Genomic DNA, 19,491 nt, shown 5'->3' on the forward strand with positions numbered 1-19,491 from the left:
TGCTCATAAGTGCACACGCACACACGCGCACAGATTGGTTGTTATTAGAATGACTAAATATTGTCCATGTGTGTGTCTGTGCCCAGCTAAACACTTCCTCAAATGTTCCTAATACCATATTCCGAATAAATTAGAGAGTTCCCATTTAACTTTTCAAACTACCTCTTGCATTTAAGCCTTGGCCAACTGAAAGTTCAGTTCAGTGTAAAACCAGCAGAGATTGAAGCAGGTTTGTTTTCGGACCTTTCAGCTCAGAGTAAAGTTGGCATTGACCTACACAGCACTCATGTCACCTCTTAAGCGCATAGTTAAACTAAGGGCACAGTCCGCCCTGGTAACCTTTCTTTGAGAGGATTCTCCTTGTCTTACACATTTCATTCCTTCGTTGCTTCCAGCAGCAGCTGCAGGAGGGGAGACGGGGTGAAACAGAATTCAATTATGTGAACCTGTAGTTAATTATTGCTGTCAATGATTTGTAAAGCTGTTTTTACAAAGTGTGGTATTCTGGCAAGGACTTAGGCCAACGAGTGAGCTTTCTCTCTGAGTGTAAGTGTGTGTGTGTGTGTGGTGTGTTTCCCAGCGAAAAATATGCTGAGCGCCTGTGTCTGCAGCTAGTTAGCTGGAAGCTCATAAGGTGCATTGCCACTGCCATCAGGTTCATTGTTCTCACATCTGCTTTCCTGTCCCGAGTCTGCTGTGTCTCCAAATCTTAAAAATGATTATGTGTAATTTAAATTACACATAATTTACATTTACAGTCACTAGTTCATTCCATTTCAAGACACATTATTTTGAACAATTATAGCAACAGTTGCATGTTGCATTCAGTTGCATGTTGCAGGCCATGGAATACCAGATAATCTCAGTGCCAGCCCACTCAGCTGATACCCATCTATGCTTTCAGTTAGGCAGATCTCATGTTTAGCTTCTTCATCCTGCACACATCCTGCAAATCACTTTGCAACCCACCTAAATCTCAGCTCCTGCTTTTTATGCCATTTCTGACTTTTTTGCACTTAAGTGGCTCTAACTGCATTAGGTTTTTGAATAACCGTCTATATTTGATCCTTAAACTGAATATTAATTTCAACGGATCAAAGTGAAATTCAAAACCAATCAAGCCACATTTATGTGATTTTTAAACTGCATCGTGCGCAGTCTCCTCCCCAGTTAGTGATCCACCAGAAATGTAAATTTTGTAACCAGTTGATCATCCAAGTCACTTAGACCTTTAAAATGGTAAATGGAAAATGGATCAATCAGGAATAAATTTAATATTTTTGAAGAACTATTTGGTTAAAAAAAAGATACTTTAAATCTCAGAACTTTTATAATTTACTATTTTAGTTCTCTAAAAAGTGCTTCTTCTTACTTCTTATATACTTCATATATTTCATATAAAACCTTTAAGATGAGCAGAAATTATTTATAGGTGCCTTTGATGAATTTACTTGTAGATATTTCTCCTTACACCATGCCCAGTGGAAAATAATGACACGCGCACAAGTCATTATATCACAGTTTGTTTATAGTACGGCCATGATTTTATCATGTAGAGCCAAAGAGCCTCTCACTACACCACCCACCCTACCAGCTTCCTTATCAGGGTGTACATTGAGTAAACAGTGTAATGCCATTCCCTGTGATAACCACACTGTTTCTATTGTGTTACTGCCATTTATACAATACCTTCCTTGTTGTGTCATCTTGGTATTTAAACACACATAGCTACAGACAAAGCCGTTAACAAACCGACAGACAACTGTCAACAAACAGAACATGAGACGAAAGGAAACAAGGAGAAATTATACAGAGAAATGAGAGGGGATGTGTGCATGGCGGGTTGGTGGTGTATGTTTTTCCACATTGGACAGAGATGAAGGTGATGGAGATGGGGTGTAAGGTACAGTTGGTTTAGTCTGGCTTCACGCCACACCTCAAGTCTTTGATGACTCTCCCTCAAAGACTGAACAGACACAGAGGCTGGTTCATCTTTTAGCCACAGGAGGAGTGAACACTGGGGCCAACAGGAGCAGAAGAGTTTTATACATGAAACATGTGCTCAGGCCCTCCCAAGTAGACAAGATAAAACAGAAGACAAAGAGAAAAAAGATGTTCACCAACAAAATAAATGACAACTTGAAATTTTAGAAATAGAAATTTGGAAACGCATCATTTTCATTCCTTCCACCGCAGCGAGCCTCTTTGAAACCCTGCGATGTTACTCCGGCCCACCCATAGGTTCCTACTGCACTCGTATAAATCACATCTACTGTATTGTAATGTAATTTCATGTACACATGTTAAGCCTTTAAGCCTTGCAAGGCTGTCTGATTAGCTCTATGGGGAGACTTTCAAATCTGAAGACCAACTTAACATCTCTGTGTAAGCTGGAGTGTGCGTGTGTGCGGTGTGTGTTAGAGGTAGAGCGTACATGCGTTACTGTTTGTATTTGCTTGCTTAACGAGCAAGTTTCATCTCTGCGGAGACGGCAGCAAAACATAAGTGGCAGAACTAAAAACAGACTGCACGCTCTGCCTGCACACACTGACGACACACATGCACACAGACACACAACTCAAATCATTTATCCAGGAGGGAGGCAGCGGAGGCTAGAATTCCTTTAATCAAGTTGTTTACGATTCTGACTTTGACATTGGCTCACTTGGGAACATTTTCTCCCCTTTTAAGACAAAATGTGAAATTATATGAAATTAGAGGCAGCAGCGGGTCTCAGGCACTTATGCACTAAAGACACCCCAAGCCTCAATATATCATTTCCATATGCAAAGGCAGGGCGGACAAGATCGTCTCTCCTCACTTGCTTTTACTCTCTTCATGCTCCCACTCCCTCTGAGTGGTTCTGTGCAGTGAAGGAGAAATGCAGCGAGGGAAGGGGTCCTCTGGGTCTAGACTTGTCAGGAAGCACCTGATTTTCATGGCAGAGGCAGAATGGGGGAAAGTCCCCTGCCTGGTGGGTGGGGTGGGCCACACACACACACACACAGACATACACGTATCAGAAACACATTACATACACCTGCATAACCATGACTCCATGAACTGTCATCTATTCATCACAGATAAAAAAAAAAAAAAAAAGTGTATTCATGTTTTAATATTTTGGCAGTATTAATATGTAATATTTGGAGTTTTTTTTTAAAGGTTGGCTGTGGAATGAGAAACATGCAACCCTTTGGATGCTCTATGTTAAAAGGTGCAGATTTTCAGGCTCTTTCCGATATTTGCACCCCAAAGAAATACATTTTTCACAGTTGAAAAACTTTGTCGAAGCAAAGTTGCTGTGCTTTTAACTTTGGTTATTAATAAAGGAGTGAAAAAAATTAAACAAATTAAAAGTTTTAAAGAGTTTCTGATTAATGAGAGTGATCTCTTGGTTTTGGGATAAAAATCAAACTTATGACCAATTGGTGTGCATTAATACCATAGTATTACAACAACTTCCTTAAATGGTAAATGTGTTTGCTTTTGTGTGTGTTACAGGGCAGCACACTGAGAAAGAGAAAGATGTATGAAGAGTTCCTGAGCAAAGTCTCCATTCTTGGTAAGTCTGTGTTAAATATAATATAGACAAGACGTGCAGCATGTTGTTACTGGTGACTATAATGAATTCTTTTACACTTTGTTAATCAATTTGTGACTATGCCGAAGGATATGAGTGTGTTTATACATATTTATGCATTCATTTTACACAGGTCAAAGAGTTGAGAGTGCAGAAAGTTACTTATATACTGTAGATTAATCCACATCAACACAGGCGCACGCTGTCACACCACAAGGCCCATAGCTGAGTGAGGTCTGTGTGTACAGTCCTAATCTTCTCACACTGTTCATGCTAAAGCCAGTCACACTATGCAATGTGTGCAATGTCTCCATGTGGACAATTAAGGAATAGTGAGTTGAGATAAGCCTCTCTTTGCGGCTGGAATTTGGATAACCAGCCTGCACAGGCAATTTGGTTTTCAGGGATGGTGAATGAGATTCATTCAGATTTTGAAAACGAGTTGCAATTGGAGCTGACATCTCATCCCTTTCCACTTGATTGTGTATGTGGTGTATAAAGCAAGGCCATGCCCTCTGTACAGAGTTATTAGCTGGCTGAGTAAACACATACACTCAATCCTGGTCTTAGGAGGATGTCTTTGCGAGGTCCGCTCTCTTTTCATTCAGCTCTTTTCTTTCACAGCTCTCTTTTTGACAGCCTTGTCGAGGCCTGTATTCAGACAGCACCCTCCTGCTTTTCCTCTCCTCATTCGCTTTGCTCGGCCCCTTTGAATTGGAGGAGGAGTAGGAGGCGGGGGTGTTTTTGTTTGTCTTTGATTTTTGAGATAGCCACGAAATTGGGTACAAGCCCTTGATGTCATGGAGTGAAGGGAGTAAAAAAACACAACCTGTTGTTTGTCGTACACACACACACACACACAGGCCCTAGCATATCCACGGGCAATTCCCTGCGCGTCTACCATGTATGTGTGTAGCATGGTGCTCCAAGTGGTTGCAAGTTCTGTGAAGCATGAAATGTAGGTTCTTTAGTCGGCACATTTGTGTATCATGTTACTGCGCTAGTTGTTAGGGTTCACCTCTATAGGACCTGCTGCCTTTAACTGACAGCCAGAAAGAAGACATCCATCTGGGTCCAGCAGACACCTCGGCCCCACTGGCGGGGGACACTGGACACCTCCAAACCGGCAGGCTTACCTTAACTAATCCTAAGTGCACACACACAAATAGACACACTGGGATCAGTTACTGAGCACATCAGGGACAAAGAGAGTGCTGTAGTTTTACACCTCTAACTCATGTCTGAGTCAAATCAAAACATTGAATCTTTTAGACAAAGCTAAGGATGAGCAGTGCTTTCACTGCAGCAAAGTCACATTCCACGTGTTGGTGTAGCTGCTTTTAAGGCAACAATAATCTGCTCCATTTTTAAAGGATTAGCCGATTCGGTAACCAATGTCTGAATGGAGATGTTTACTTAGTAGCGGGTCCTGTTTCTTTAAGTATCATTTCATCTGAATTGCCTAAAAATCCTTTGGTTTAAGCATTTTTCCCAGTGAGATGTATGACTGTGTTTTTGGTTTCTAGAAATATCTCAGGCTAACCACGTCACTGTTGCTGTGGTTGGATAATCCTAAAGACTATCTGACTCGCTCAGAACAAACCTAGAAAGATGCTGTAAAATGTTTTTAGCAGAACTCCTTCACATATCTTGACCTTTACTTCTGTCTGATCTTTAAAATTATATAAAAGTGAAAAAAATATTTTAAATATATCATTTTAATAGTTATTAAAGCATTGCTGCTTAAATCGAAATCATATTTATTAGTATATTTGGTTATATTTCAGATAATTTCACTGATGAAGTTAGACTGTAGCTATGAGATCATATTTTGCAACCATAGAACGGAAGTGATGGAAAGGAACTTGATCGCACCACTTGAACTTGATTGGAGTATAATCAACACAATCCAGAGTGAGTACAACAAAGTTTTAGGAGTCAGTTTTAAGGTGTTTGAGGTCCATGAAATTAGGGAGGAGACAGAGGGGCTGATACAACGGTTCCTCTTAAATTACTGGATTGTAATTAGTGTTCCTACCAGCTTACTGAACAAGGGAAGCCTCTATCTACAGGCCATGAAACAGTAATCCACATTGTATGTGCATCTACTACTGATCAATGTAAATAAGACTGTCTTTTCAGTAATCTGTATTTGCTGTCCTTTCACAGAATCTTTGGATAAATGGGAGCGCCTGACTGTGGCCGATGCCCTGGAGCCTGTTCAGTTTGAGGATGGAGAGAAGATAGTGGTGCAGGGAGAACCTGGTGATGACTTCTTCATCATAACAGAGGTAAAGTCTGTGAAGAATATGATGTTTTACAAAGCACTGGAAGCATGTCTCTGTGTGTGAAAGAGACAAGTTTGATGATGGAGTTTAACCTAGTTCCAACACAGAGCATAAAGCTGATTTTTTTGCACATTGAGTGCTTTAGAAAAAGCATTAAAATCACCAGAATTACAGTGTATGTAGTGGTTTCCTATTACTGTCACATTTCCTGTAAGCTGTAGATGTTGACATACCGGGGCCTAAAATCGTGTGCATGTCATCAGAGTCATCAAGGGGGGCACTAGGGTTGATGTAAATGTCATCATACAGAGACGTTGGTGGGCTGTTTGCTGACATTGCAACTGATCCCAGTTTATTGCCACCAGCAGACAGAGTACCCAGTGCTCCCCTGCCCCAGCCTGCAAACACACAGAACCTGTGCAAAGAATGGCTCCCTCACACTGGAGGCTTTGTGGAACCGAGGCCCCTGGTGTGACTTCATGAAGGGCCCCCTGCCTGTCATCCTAACGCACTTTTTATTAACTCCATACTTATTCGGCTTTCACCAGCATCGAGTCAAAAGGGGCATCTAAAGGGGGTTGGGGCACAATCTGCTGTGGTTGCGTCCTTATTTTCAGACCTGCTCGTGGGTTAGTCAGTCTTCTTCAGAGTGTCATTCTTTCTGTCACTTACTAAGTTTACCTAACTTACTCGTTTCATGTCCATCGATAATAGGAGCAGTACACTGGTTACAGGGGATTGAAATGGCTAAGCTAGAGGTACTTCTTTATCCGGGTTGGTTAATGATGTATCAGCCTTTATCCCTATTTTGGCTCACACAGATTCCCTGCGCCCCTGCAGTACAACACTCTTCTTCATCCTTCTTTTTTATCTGCATTTTTATGCTCCTCACTATGCCCCTCTTAACACATATAATATACATTCATTTTCCAGTTATTTGAAATGTTCTTTTGGCTTTTATCCAGCTCAGTAAATTTGCACGTCAGCCGTTAATGCTCCGAAGGAGATGGGTTAGCAAAATGTAGCACTCATGGTCCCGCTTACATCAGTCTCACTTGCTGAATTTCAAACTTTAGTATATACAAAGAAAGCCTGAAGACAGCCGAACTACAGCTCTAGCAGAGCTTAACCAGGGAGGATATGCTGTCAAAAATGTGCATAAAATTAATATACTAGTTATATTAGAGCTGTTTAGATTTCCTCCAAGTATAGCAACAAAATGTAACTTTTGTAACAAGCGATGTTTACAGGACATTGTTCAAAATCCTAAAACTACTTGAACTACTTGTCATATCAGACCAAATAAGGTTGTAGCATCACTAAAGGCTTTTTATATTTCCTATGAACTTTCCTCACAGATGCTCATACTTTTCACTTGTAGGAAAAACACTGTTTTATGTCTTGTTTAAAGAAATGGCAGCCCCCGGGTACTGATATAGCTCATGAAGTGGTGCAGGTGACCCATACGCTGTGAGGCTGTTACACGTTCAAATCTACTGCTCTCTCTCTTGCCTTTTCAGTCTTTGCTCCACTGTCCTATTTCAATAAATGCTAAAAAGCTGCTCCACATTAAAGCTGAAGATCTTTGACGTTGTAAATGACCTCTGGAACTCCAGGAATTTGTAATAACCGACAGCGAATGTCAGTGGTCTCAGTCCTGTACGACAATGCCAGGATTATCGATAATTTGTAATGCAAAAATTACCCGCACAAATTCCGTATTGCTACTGTTAACCTGTATTTTATCAAATAAAGAGGTCATACTATTAGGTCTTTGAAAATTGGCATCTTGGTGATTTTTATAGAGGGTTTCAACAGACTCAACCACTTTTATGTTGCATCCTGTGAATCTAGTTTGGTGTGAGGCTCCTGATGTCAATCAGTTTGAGCTCATCACATCCAATGCATATATGCTGCACAAAACACAGAAATTAAACTGGAATTTTTTAAATTGCATGGAATTTATTGGTAATACTTTGAAAATATAGACCTGTACATATAGACTGCACTGTATATATTTGACATACACCTCACATTATCTTGTTGTCTATTATCGCAGTGCTGCTCTAAGTCTTTCAGAAGCCAATTTGCGCAGGAAATGCAAAAGACACAACTATGTATGTGTGACTCATCAATCTGAGACTTTGTACATCCCAAAGAGGAAAAACAAAATAGCAAAATATGTAGAGGAATGTGGGGGGGGATAGCAGGATGGAGAGATGGAGGAGGAAGAGGAAAAGGAAGAGAGATACAGGAATCCACTTTTACAGGCAAGCAGCCCATTGGAGGCAGCTCTCTAGGTCTATGTGAATGTGTCACAATGTGAGACTCATCATTTTACATGCAGGCAGCCACACGCAGCACTGAGGAAGGGGGACCAACACTTTCTAGAATGTGTATATATTTTGAACCTAAATACTGCTTTCTCTTTAATCCCATCACCCCAGCAGCAGCTTGTCTCTTTCTTTAACCCCGTTTCCCTTTCTTCTGTCTATTTTCCCCTTTGTGTCTAAGCTCTCACCCCCTCTTTTCCTCCCTCCCTCCCGCTTGCTCCCCATCTCTCGTGCTGCAGAGCCTGACTTTCCCAGAGCAGGGCGGACTGTGGTGGAATGTGTGTTGCTGACTTTCACACAGGGTCAGGAGCCCTCCTGGGAGGGAGACGAGAGAGACAGACAGAGGGATGAGTCAAAGAGGGCAGGGACATATGGGTTGTGAGGAGGTTGATTCAAAAAGGACCACATGTAAAGAGTTAGAGGACTTTGCGAGTGCGTGTTACAGTAAGATTAGCCTCTCGCTGTGCACTTCTTGTGATTCTTTTTATTTCTTTGCTCTGTGCTTTGCTTAGTTAGTTACTCTTTTTTCTTTTTTTTCTTAGTTGCCCACCGTGCCTCTTTTTTCTGTCTCCTTTCACTGTCTTTTGTTGTTTTGTGTGGTTTTGGTAGATGAAGCCAAAGACAAACCCCACAATCACAAATTACATGCTCCTGATGGGGAAGATTAACTAAAAGGAGGTATGGAGACATCACTTTCTCTTCCTTCTGGGTGAAATGGGGCCCTAATGAAAAGTGACATGTTTACATTTTTTTTTTCTCACACTGTACAAACAAGCCTTTACAAGCTCCGGGGGCCACAGAGACTCAGCCTCACCTTCCCTTACGTCAACCCTCTCTGCCTTTTCCACCGTTTGCTCTCTTCTTAAGGGCTCTACTCACCTAATGTGCAGACTCTTATTTTCTCCATGCCATTCAGTCAAGCCTTTGAGAAAAAGGGCCAGTTAAAGATTAAGATGCATTATGTGTTGCCACTTAACTATAAACAGATGTGGGAAAAGTTACAGTTTGTCAAGTCAAAATCAGTGTTTTCAGTCTTTAACAAGTCGTTTGCACCTTTTACACTGTGATATTTCAAGATTTCACAGTATGCTACTGCTAAGTATTAACTAGAAATAACATGTGCGTGTTTTTTTTTTTTAATGCCAAATAATTAGTACCATAACTTGCGCTTTCCCAGGCAGTAATGCAAAACTGTAACAGCAAACAAGGCTACCCGAAAAGCTATTCAGTGCACTCCTGAATCAATGCAATCTAATCAATTCATAAGATTTATCTTTACATGAGATAACTGGAATTGTAAGGTTGACATGTTGAATAATATCATTTTTATTATTGGTGTTTAATTTTTATCTAGAAGGTCACTCAGAGTACATCCTCTGGAAAAGCCAGTGTCCATCTTTTAAATTCTTAATGAAAGCGATGCAGATGTTCACCCAAGCACCACTCCACCACCTTTCATGAAATTAGTTTTTGAATAACAAACAGATGAACAGCTCTGATCATATACCAATCACATACCTTTGTAAAAGGAATTATTATGTCACTTTATGCCAAAAAGATGACGTCCAGCTGAGGTTACGAATGTCAGAAGTCTAGCTGAAGTCTTCCACAGCCTACTGAAGTCAGATGTCTCTGCTGCTTCCCACCTTTTTAAAACTGGGTGATGACTCTTGAAGAACGTATCATCCTCTCCGCTGATGTGTTCTTCCAGTCATCTTCCAGTCATCAGTGTAAATGGACGTCTCCCATTTGTTCTTTGACCACACACAGAACGAATCATTTCTCAGGAGTTTACAGGTTCCCTGTGGGTCCCACAGATGGTATATCCTCTGTGGATTGTCTGCAGAATATCTCCCGGTACTCGCGTGTAACCTGCTTGTTTTTTGCTGAAATGCAATTTAGCTAATGGAGATTAATATTGCTTTTATAGAATGAAGATCAGTGCGGTTGATCTGAGTGAAAACAAACAGGTAAAGATTAACGGGCCTCATTAGATTTGAACCATTTTGAGTCATTTTATGTTCAAATAAGAGCCCCTCAGGCTGTTAGATGCAAATCTTGTGAGAAACACTGTTGTCCTACCGTATGTTGAGCAAGTGATCTATGCGTGTGTGCTGGCGTTTGAATGAGAAGGTGCAGACTCTGCTGATGCTGGGTGGTCTCGTGAACAGACAGACTCGGGATATCACCTTTCTCCATTTCTGGCTGCGCCTCTCTTTCTGCGAGCATGTTCAAATTGTTGTCATTTCTTTCATGCAAGATGCTACATTTTAACTTGTCACTACAAGCTGGTGCACTTTCTATGTGGCATGTTTGTTTAAAGTGTGTATACACAGAAATGGATGCAACTGTGACCGGTCCTTAAAATACGTCCAAAAATCATCTGATACTTCTTATTTAAGTTGAGGGCTGAAAGTGGCTCACACGAATCCTTTCTTTGTCTCTCTACTACTTGTTTGTATTCATGTTCATTCATTCATATTCTCTGTTAGTGTTTCTCGCTCTGGCTGACCTCGTCTGCTGTCTTTTGTTGTTACCGGTCTCAGTCTCCCTGAGGCGGGGAGGGGAGGCTCTCTGATGTTTATAAAACAAAATATCTGTGGAGCAGAGCGCTACCCTTGGGGTGGTACAGTGTGAGATGGTTATCGGGACCACACTGGATGAGGCCTGTTCACCAGTGAACTACTGTACTGGCAGCGCTGCACTGTCTCACACACTTTGTTTGGACATGAATAGAAAGAAGAGGTTGTAAACACTCGCGTCTGTGCCTCGTCCACCTCATTCTCTCTCCATTCACATCTTACGGTTTTGGGCTCTCAAACCACAACACTCGAAATTTGCGAGCGAATTTGCAGAGACGGAAGTTTCAACAAAACGTGACAAAAAGTGCAGTGGAAACAAGACTAACAATGGAGATACAAGCGACCTATTAGTCACTCTACTTACGCTCCATTGGAGAGAAGAAAAATATCAAAAAGATGAAAACATCAGATATCTGTGGGCTGAAACACTAGCAGTTTATCTTAATACTCTTATCTCTGTAATGGCAGTAGTGGTCGCTGTTTTTTGTAAAATGGTTAATGGTTAGATGAAAACCGATGGGGGGTTAAGACGGGAAAAGTGTTCATTATATTTTTGGAAACATTTTTATACCTTGCATGAAATTAGGCAGAGTATAACAACAGACATAAAAGAAATGTGATTATTTATGTAGCGCTTTTCTTGCAGTGTTACAAAGAGTTTAACAACTGAAAAGTTTTTTTTTTTACAATATAAAAAGAACTGTGATCAGCATAAATGCAAATATGCAAAAATACATTTGCTAAAAGAGCCTTTTAAGATGTAAAAAGCCTGATAGAGCTAATTCTGCTAATGCAATTCTTTGTGTAGATGGTGTGGCTGTATACGCTGCAGTCTACAAACCCTCGTCATCTTTATACATGTGCACAATGTGGCTTAAATGTCACAGAGGTTAATGTGCCATGAAAGCCAGCTTGGTCACATAGCAGCATTTTAGTCAACCACAAAGGCAAACTGTGAAGTACCAGCTTTTCCTATGCTGCATGCCCATGAGGAGATGAGCCGCAGCCTGCCACAGCATTAGGATTCAGAGCGGCAGACAGAAATACTTACCTCCACGCAGTGGCTACTCTTTTATTTATCAATATGTCTAATCAGATAAATTTGATTTAGCAGTCAAGCGATTATAATTAAGTAAGTAAGCATAAGCACTTTCCAGTAGCTTACCATTTGAACTTGATCGAATCAAATTCTTTACTTCAAAGTTCAGTTAAAGTGCACGACTACAACAGGAAAGAAAATATATCATTAAGAGCTTTAACTGTTAAGACATTTGCCCATAGCGACGTACAAGTTCAGACCAGGATCTGCTTTTGCTGTTTATTTTGGACGGGACTTCCACAGTAAGCAGTAAATAACTTTGCACAGTAAGGAGTAAGGCCAAGTTTGATAGGGTCATCATCAAAGGCTGCTCCTATAATACTTCTCATTTTTTTGAAGCAAGCCTGACGGAAAACAAATATCTTTTAATTTTGGCAGAAATAAGCTTGTTTCCAAAAAACTGAGTGCACTAAAAGCAAAAATGTTATAAAACCTCAGTGTTTGAATGAAAAAAACAAGGGTCTCAGATCAGTTGTAGGTTTTCTTTTTGAGAATATCTGACACCCAAAATGTATTTTTTTTTAGTTTAGCAGCCAGCGATATAAAGTAGGCAGCACATGTCAAATAATTAATAATTTTAGTAGAGGAGCGTAAAGTACCACCAGTCTTGCTTTTGATCCAACAAGTTCTCATCCTACACTGTTGTTAATCAGATGTGGGTGTCTCATAGACAAAGCGGCTTTGACACAACTACACTTTCTTAATCCCTGGAAATGAGAATGGACCGCTATACCACGTGGATCATAATCCTAATTTTTGGTGGCTACACAACTACTTAAAACATCACCTTCAGCCTCCGTGACCTACAATATCCCCGCTTTATTTTAATATGGTTAGAAGACCTGTCTCCAGAGATAAAACGACATCACGCCACGGTTTGGCCAGGTATTACTTGGAAGTGGCGCTCTCACGGTGTTCTCCACTTACTTGGACAGTACCCCTCCACTCCTCCACAGCTCATTTCTAGCACAAACCCACTAAATCGACACACACATCCCTTTCTCTGAAATACAGTATTACCTTTGTGTGGCCGCAATGAGTAGCTGGCAGTTTTGAGGTTCTCATTAAGGCTCATTATATTCATATTTAGCATTATTAGCCTAGTCGGCACAAGGAGGAGAGAGCAGAGAAGGATTAGAAACGGAGAGGGAGAGCGTTGGAACCGTCAGGTCTGTTATATGAAGCGATCCAAGACAAGCTGGGAAGTTTCTCTACTGATTTTCTTTTACCTACTACCAATTACAGCAGCTTGTGAGAGTACATGTGAAGGTCCAGAAAATAAATATCTCCCAATACATCTGCATGGCAAAAGGTGGCAGCTGCACTTTAATGTGAATATACGTCATCAGGCGCAGCTTTGAACACGCGTGTTCTGGTTTATGCGTTAAGATAAATATTCAAACATATGCTCACTCACACACACAATTTTGTCAACAGCTGCAAGATGTGACAGCATAAACTGTTATCATCTGTTGGGCAAAGTGAATGGAAATCAAATTTCCTCCCTTATACTTTTTAGATGACTCACAAACACTCAGCCAGCCGTTGGTGGTCAGTCTCTCCAGCAGCTATCAGCTGTATATATGAAAATTGACATTTTCCGAATGTGAGAGTGAGCATTTGAGTCTTCTTCTATCTTCTTATTTAACATTGCGTGGTTGTGTGCACTTGCAGATCTAAAGCAGACCATTAGCAACATGCTATTTGAGCTTTTTTGTGTGTGTACACAAAAGCGCTTCGGTTTTCCGAGGTCATTTAAGGACTGTGTTTTGGAGAACTCTCACTCTTGGACAACGCAGTTGTTTCCATTTAATAGCTGAATGCTGATAAAGGGGATTATGTGATGGAGGAGGAATCAGTTCAGCCTCTAAAAGGCTTAGATGTTTGTATTTATTACACTCTGGAGGAAATAATGCAGAACCAATCAGTTTTTGTATCGCATGCAATTTTGGGATACATGAGAGTGTGTTTCTTCTTCTTCTTCTTCTTTTTTTTTGTTTTGTTTTGTTTCTGCTGTCCAACACAACAGATGTCCATCCCACAGCAAAGTGGACTAAATCCTGTGCACCTGTGTTCTTATGAAGCAAAGGAATTTCTCTTCGGCTTAATCCTCCTGATGATTTTCAGTTCCTCGTTAAATAGCCCCCTCCAGACCCCTCCTCCTCCTCCCCTTCTTCCATCATCTTTCCCTTCTTCACACACTATCCTTCCTCTCCCTCTCTACCTTTTTTCCTACAGCTTTAAACTTTTTTCCTTTTCTTTTCTGTGTTAGGGAATCGCCTCTGTTCTCCAGCGCAGGTCTGACATTGAGGAGTACGTGGAGGTGGGACGCCTTGGACCTTCTGATTATTTTGGTAAGTGTGTCCCTGCTGCTTCTCTGCACCACATAAGTTTGTGAGACTAAACTTGGTTTATTTTACACCTTTTAATAAATATCTTAAATACAAATTTTGCTAGTAGAAGTCAATAAAGATCAATGAAGACAGTACACAGTGATCTAGAAGATCAAACACAAGTCACATTGCTTACTGCTTTTTTATAGTGTTCCAATTAATTTTAAGCAGTTATGTCACAAACTGGTTTTTAAAGATATGGTAAATAAACACGTTATGAGAAGATGAATCATTCTGAACCAGACTTATTATAGTTTTAATTAGTCTTTATTTTTTTGCTTTTAATTCAGTTTCAGTTAGTTTCCAGAGTGAAAATCCTCGTGTCGGTTTCGTTTTTACCCCTCAGCTGTAAAAGGCTGATGGGCTGTTGTCGTCACCCTGCATGGCATGCAGCGTGGAAACCCACGTTTCTGAATGCGATAACTCGAGAACGAGGCAACATAGGAGCTTCAAATTGATACTGAGTGACCTAAAGGTCAGAAGTCAAGGTCACTGAAAATCTTGTGGATAAGATAAGATAAGGAAGATTATTAAATTAATACCATAGGTGTGTCTACTAGAAAGCTGAGGGGTAGGTATTTTTATCGTTTTAAAATATTTAATTTTAGTTTAGTTTTTATTAGTTCAGTCTTAGTTTTAGTCTCTATTAATTATTATTGAATTGAGGGCATATGTCAGAGGCAAAATTTAGGAAAACTACAGTACAGTTATTACATTAAAAACAGAACCTTTGAAAGCAGTTGACTCACAGTCTTGTAGTCAAGTTTTGATCAGATTTTACTAAACTAACAAACAGGATCTTTCCTCTATATTTCTGTTTTGTTTTAGTTTGTTTTCCAAGTTTATAAATTCATTTCAGTTTTTTTTTAGTTTAGTTAACTTTAATAATCTTGTTCTGAAATATAAATTGTAAAAAGTCTTATTAGCAGTTGCTTTTTACTAAAACACAATACTCGCAAAAATGGCAAATATAAGTATTTTAAAGGGTCAGCTTGACTAAACAGGGTAAAATAGTGTACGAGCACAATCCCCAAATAGTGCTGTTAGGTGTGGTTTGTTTTACTGGTGATTTACAAAATATGCTGGTTTTTAAAATCATGTTTCAATATCAGGTGCAAAAATTAAGACATGCCTTTTTTGGGTTTAAAGATCATCGCAGTTAGTTGTAAATCTCTATGTTTAACTAACTTTCTTTTAATTTGTCACTTAACTGCACTGATTTAGGGCCTTTTGCCCCATTTCTCATACTGTTTGTATTTAATGTTTGAGGTCAAAATTTGGGGCGACGTGCTGATTATTCTCTCTCATCCAGGTGAAATTGCCCTGCTGCTGAACCGTCCCAGGGCCGCCACCGTAGTCGCCCGGGGTCCCCTCAAGTGTGTGAAGCTGGATCGGCCACGCTTTGAGCGCGTGCTGGGTCCTTGCTCCGAAATCCTCAAGAGGAACATCCAGAGATACAACAGCTTTATCTCTCTCACTGTGTGACATGTGCCCCCTCCACCATCTGGGCCCCACCAGCAGGGGTGTGCAACATCAGCATCAGAGTTTTGGTCAGTGGGTGGGAAAGGGGTGAGGATGCAGGGTGAAGGATATGGGTTTTACATGCCCAGATTTGGGGCGCTCATTTCCTGCCTTTTTCCATTTTGCGCGTTTCTCTCTTTTGACCTTGTGCACTTTGACTTGATTCTGTGCTGTCACGTAGCTTTATGTCAAAAACAACATGCAGGGGTGTTTTAAAAAAAGAAAAACAGAGGGCAGAGATTATTTATCTTGTTTCATATTGTAAATGAATCATGCATACAGTGTGTCGGCTGTATACGATGCATGCTTCAAGACTGACAGAGAATGGCGTTTGCACTTTCATTCGTTAACAGGAGGGTACGGATAATTTCAGGAAATAAGAAGGAAGTAAAGTCATGTTTACGTACGGCGGGGGAGGAAGACGGACCAGATTTGGTTGCACGCTGGCTGAGGTTTGCCTTTTTTATTTCTGGAGGTCGTGTTTCCATTTCTACACTGAATCAGAAATGCACTGCACAGATCTCTGTTCCCTAAAATGTAGCTGTTAAAGGTATGAAGAAGATTAAATTACTTGCTGTTGTATTCATTTTCAACGCTTCTTGAGCTTTTACCTTTTATTGAGTTTGGAGGCTGTTCGAGGCCTAATTGAGTTAAATTCTAACTTTGTTGGTATTCTGTATATTTCTTTTATCGAAACACCAAAACAAACACTTACTTTATTGTGCTGAAAGTATTGTGTGTGTATCAAACGCATGTAAAGCCTTAGTCATCCAAAGCACACAAAACACAGGAAAATAACATTTCAAGGCACACCTGTATTCATATCTGTGCAAAACTGCCTCTGTGTCACCTGATGAGTTGTCGGATCTTTTGATTATTGGCGGTTGAAGGAACTTTTGGAAGCACATTTGCTCTGGAGCTCTCATTCTGCATAAGAGTAATAAGAGACCAGTCCACTAGCTTATCACTGTCCTCCACTGGTTTATTCGACACCTCTACGCAGTCCAAACGGTCTTCCTGCATCTGGAAAACTCAACATCTGAAAAAGTGCATGAACAAAATGGGAAAATGAGTGCTTACAAAGTTCATTTAACAATTCATTCAAACAAGGTATGATTGTCACAAAATCACAAAGCACACCCAGACTTACCTCATGGCACAGCATCCATGGATGAGTGAACAAATATATTTAGACCATAGTTTGTTTAGGAACAGCTCCGTGCACTATTGATGGCACTTACTTTCACTGTGTTTCTGGAAAAATTTGCTCACAACATTTTTTCACTTAGCCTTTTCATCATATCGAAATTTTGCGTTATTAAATGTTGGTTTTAGAAGTTGCATTTCCAGTGCCAGCGTGGTTCCTGGGAACAGATGATTTATTGCTTTATCCCTTCAAATCCTCGTTTTCCTTAGTTTGTTCATCTTGCTCAAAGGCTGAAGTGTCGTCTTATCCACGTGTCGTCATGTCATTACTTTGTCACATACAAGCATCAAACCTACTACAGTGGTTTTTATGAGGAAAGTTTCGTCAGTTCAGCAGTGCAGCTCAGTGATGTCCTTTAGTTTTTCAGTGATAATGGAGCTCGGTGGCACAGAGGAATTAACCGAAGCTTTTGATACACAAACAATACTTGTTAGTGAATCAATTGTCGCCAATAAAATAAGAAAAATGTAGGAAATCACCAAAGTTTATCCCCTAAGATTTTACAATGTATGTTGTGTCAAAATAACTGACAAGTTGCTTTTTTCCCACCTTGATATTCTCAAAGCAGACAAACACAGTTATAAACACACTAACATGAAACACACACCCACACTGTATATACGTGCACTGTCTCAGGACTAAATACATTTTCGACACACACACACGTTTTACCTGATGCTTTTTTTTTAAGCTGATTTTGTTCGTTGTTTGCTAGATGAAAACTTTTGCACCACTTTTAGAGTTTGTACCATACAGCAGCTTGATTTAGGTGTTTTTAAGACATCAGTTCTGTGTTCTGACTGAAAAAAGTTACGATATATGAATATATACAAACTTGTGTTGCTTTCCTTTGATCTGCTGTAATCTGTCAAAGTTGCACAACTGACCCAACAACTGATGTTGTAAAAAAAACAAAAAACTTTCTGTATTCTCTCTCTCTGTATCTTTTTCTTTGAAACCATCTTGAACAAATAAAGAAAAGCTTCTGAAATCTCTCTGATTTGACTCATTCTTTTCTTCCTTTCTGTTTTTTTCCGCCTCTATATTTTCGTCCTTTTATCCCAGATCTTAGTTCTCTTTCTTTTTATCTATACCTCCTCTAAATGTTCCATCTTTGTTAATCTTCCTTTTTCTTTCCCAAAGCTACTAACTGTCACCCTCAATCACACTTTTCATATTTATTCCTGCAGGTACCTAATCTCCTTTTTGGCCTCCCTCTGCTCCATCTGGCTCCCTCCGCTTGTCTCTGCTCTCCATCCTTCTCACATTAAGCCAAGTGTCAGTCATCCGTCAGGCCGGCCTGTCAAACCTCAGAGCTCCTCCCAGCCAGTTTACATCTTAGTGGACTTAAAGCCTCCGCAGCTTTGACACATTCCTCTTCATCTTAATGCCCACTAAATCAACTAAGGAATGTGCCCCCGACTCACTGACATCGAGTTTAATAGCCGCCCCCTCCCCACTCATATACACACACTGACCCATACACCTTCTTCACTTTGACAATACACAGTAACGCACATGAACTTGAGGGAGGTCGGGGTTTGTACCTCCGCGAAGCACCCCTTTGCCTTCAGTCTTGATTGTAAGTGCAGCTCCTTGCGTGTAGTGCTCGACTTTTCGTTTTCTGACACTCATCCTCAGCGGCAGGTCTTCAGGTTGCTTTTAGACCAAACTCACTGTTGTGCAATTTGGATCCATTATTTTAACACTGCTGACTCTGTTTTTGGATGACAGGTTTAATACAAATGTTGTTTGGGCTTCCTAATAAGGATGGAGTTCAAACTAAACCTGCACTATAGCTCACAGTATAGATCTACAGTATAGATCAGTATAGATGCCTAAATTAAAGTCTATGTGTAATCGTACAGGTTAGACAAAATGTTATTTCCAAAAATTAAAAGCAAAAATTTCTAAACTTCATTTCTTTTAGCCATCATGCACTCTTTCAACTGAAAGCAGTTGGGGGAAAAAACAGGCGCTGAGCCTGCACGTCACCATTCATCTACATGACAAATGAGCAAAAACATGTCAAACGCTTTAAAACTCTAAAATAAGCAAGTGAGTGGACCTTGAACGGGGTTTGTTCAGTCAAACATGCTCCAAGTTCATGTCTACCAAAGAAGCAGCGACATTAAAACTAGTTACACCAAAATGAGCAAAATAAAAGCTGTCAGCGTGGAGACTGTGTGTGTGTGTGTGTGTGTGTGGCCAGAGTTTTTGATTAAGCACGGCCATTAGCGGGCATTCTGGGTGGGCCAGTTAAGGGCAGAACTTGGCACCGTCACATGAGCAGCAAGATGAAACTTTGATAACGCTTCGTTCTGCCAGGGGCAAAATAAGAAGGTGCTAACACGTACACACGCTCCTTTACTGACTTTTAATTTAGGTCGCTGTGTTTGGTTTTCCTTTATGCTTTTATTATGTCATAATCTATCATAAAACTCCAACTTTGTAACACTAATGATGACATTTCCACGAGCTAATC

The 19,491-nt window shown here is 40.3% G+C and overlaps 1 protein-coding gene across 2 annotated transcripts in view; it reads left to right on the forward strand.

Annotated features, from left to right (window-relative positions):
* The window catches only part of prkar1b (protein kinase, cAMP-dependent, regulatory, type I, beta), a 66,492-nt gene extending 48,491 nt beyond the window's left edge, over positions 1 to 18,001 (forward strand). For both annotated transcript variants that reach the window (XM_082530812.1, XM_082530813.1), the window contains 4 exons: positions 3,505 to 3,565; positions 5,753 to 5,874; positions 14,158 to 14,239; positions 15,591 to 18,001. In XM_082530812.1, coding sequence (XP_082386938.1) covers positions 3,505 to 3,565; positions 5,753 to 5,874; positions 14,158 to 14,239; positions 15,591 to 15,763 — 438 coding nt within the window. In that variant the 3' untranslated portion in view covers positions 15,764 to 18,001. The remainder of the gene's footprint in view (positions 1 to 3,504; positions 3,566 to 5,752; positions 5,875 to 14,157; positions 14,240 to 15,590) is intronic.
* Positions 18,002 to 19,491: the final 1,490 nt, after the last annotated feature.

Source organism: Aulonocara stuartgranti (genome assembly GCF_965226115.1).
Source record: "Aulonocara stuartgranti genome assembly, chromosome: 4".
Taxonomy (NCBI): domain Eukaryota; kingdom Metazoa; phylum Chordata; class Actinopteri; order Cichliformes; family Cichlidae; genus Aulonocara; species Aulonocara stuartgranti.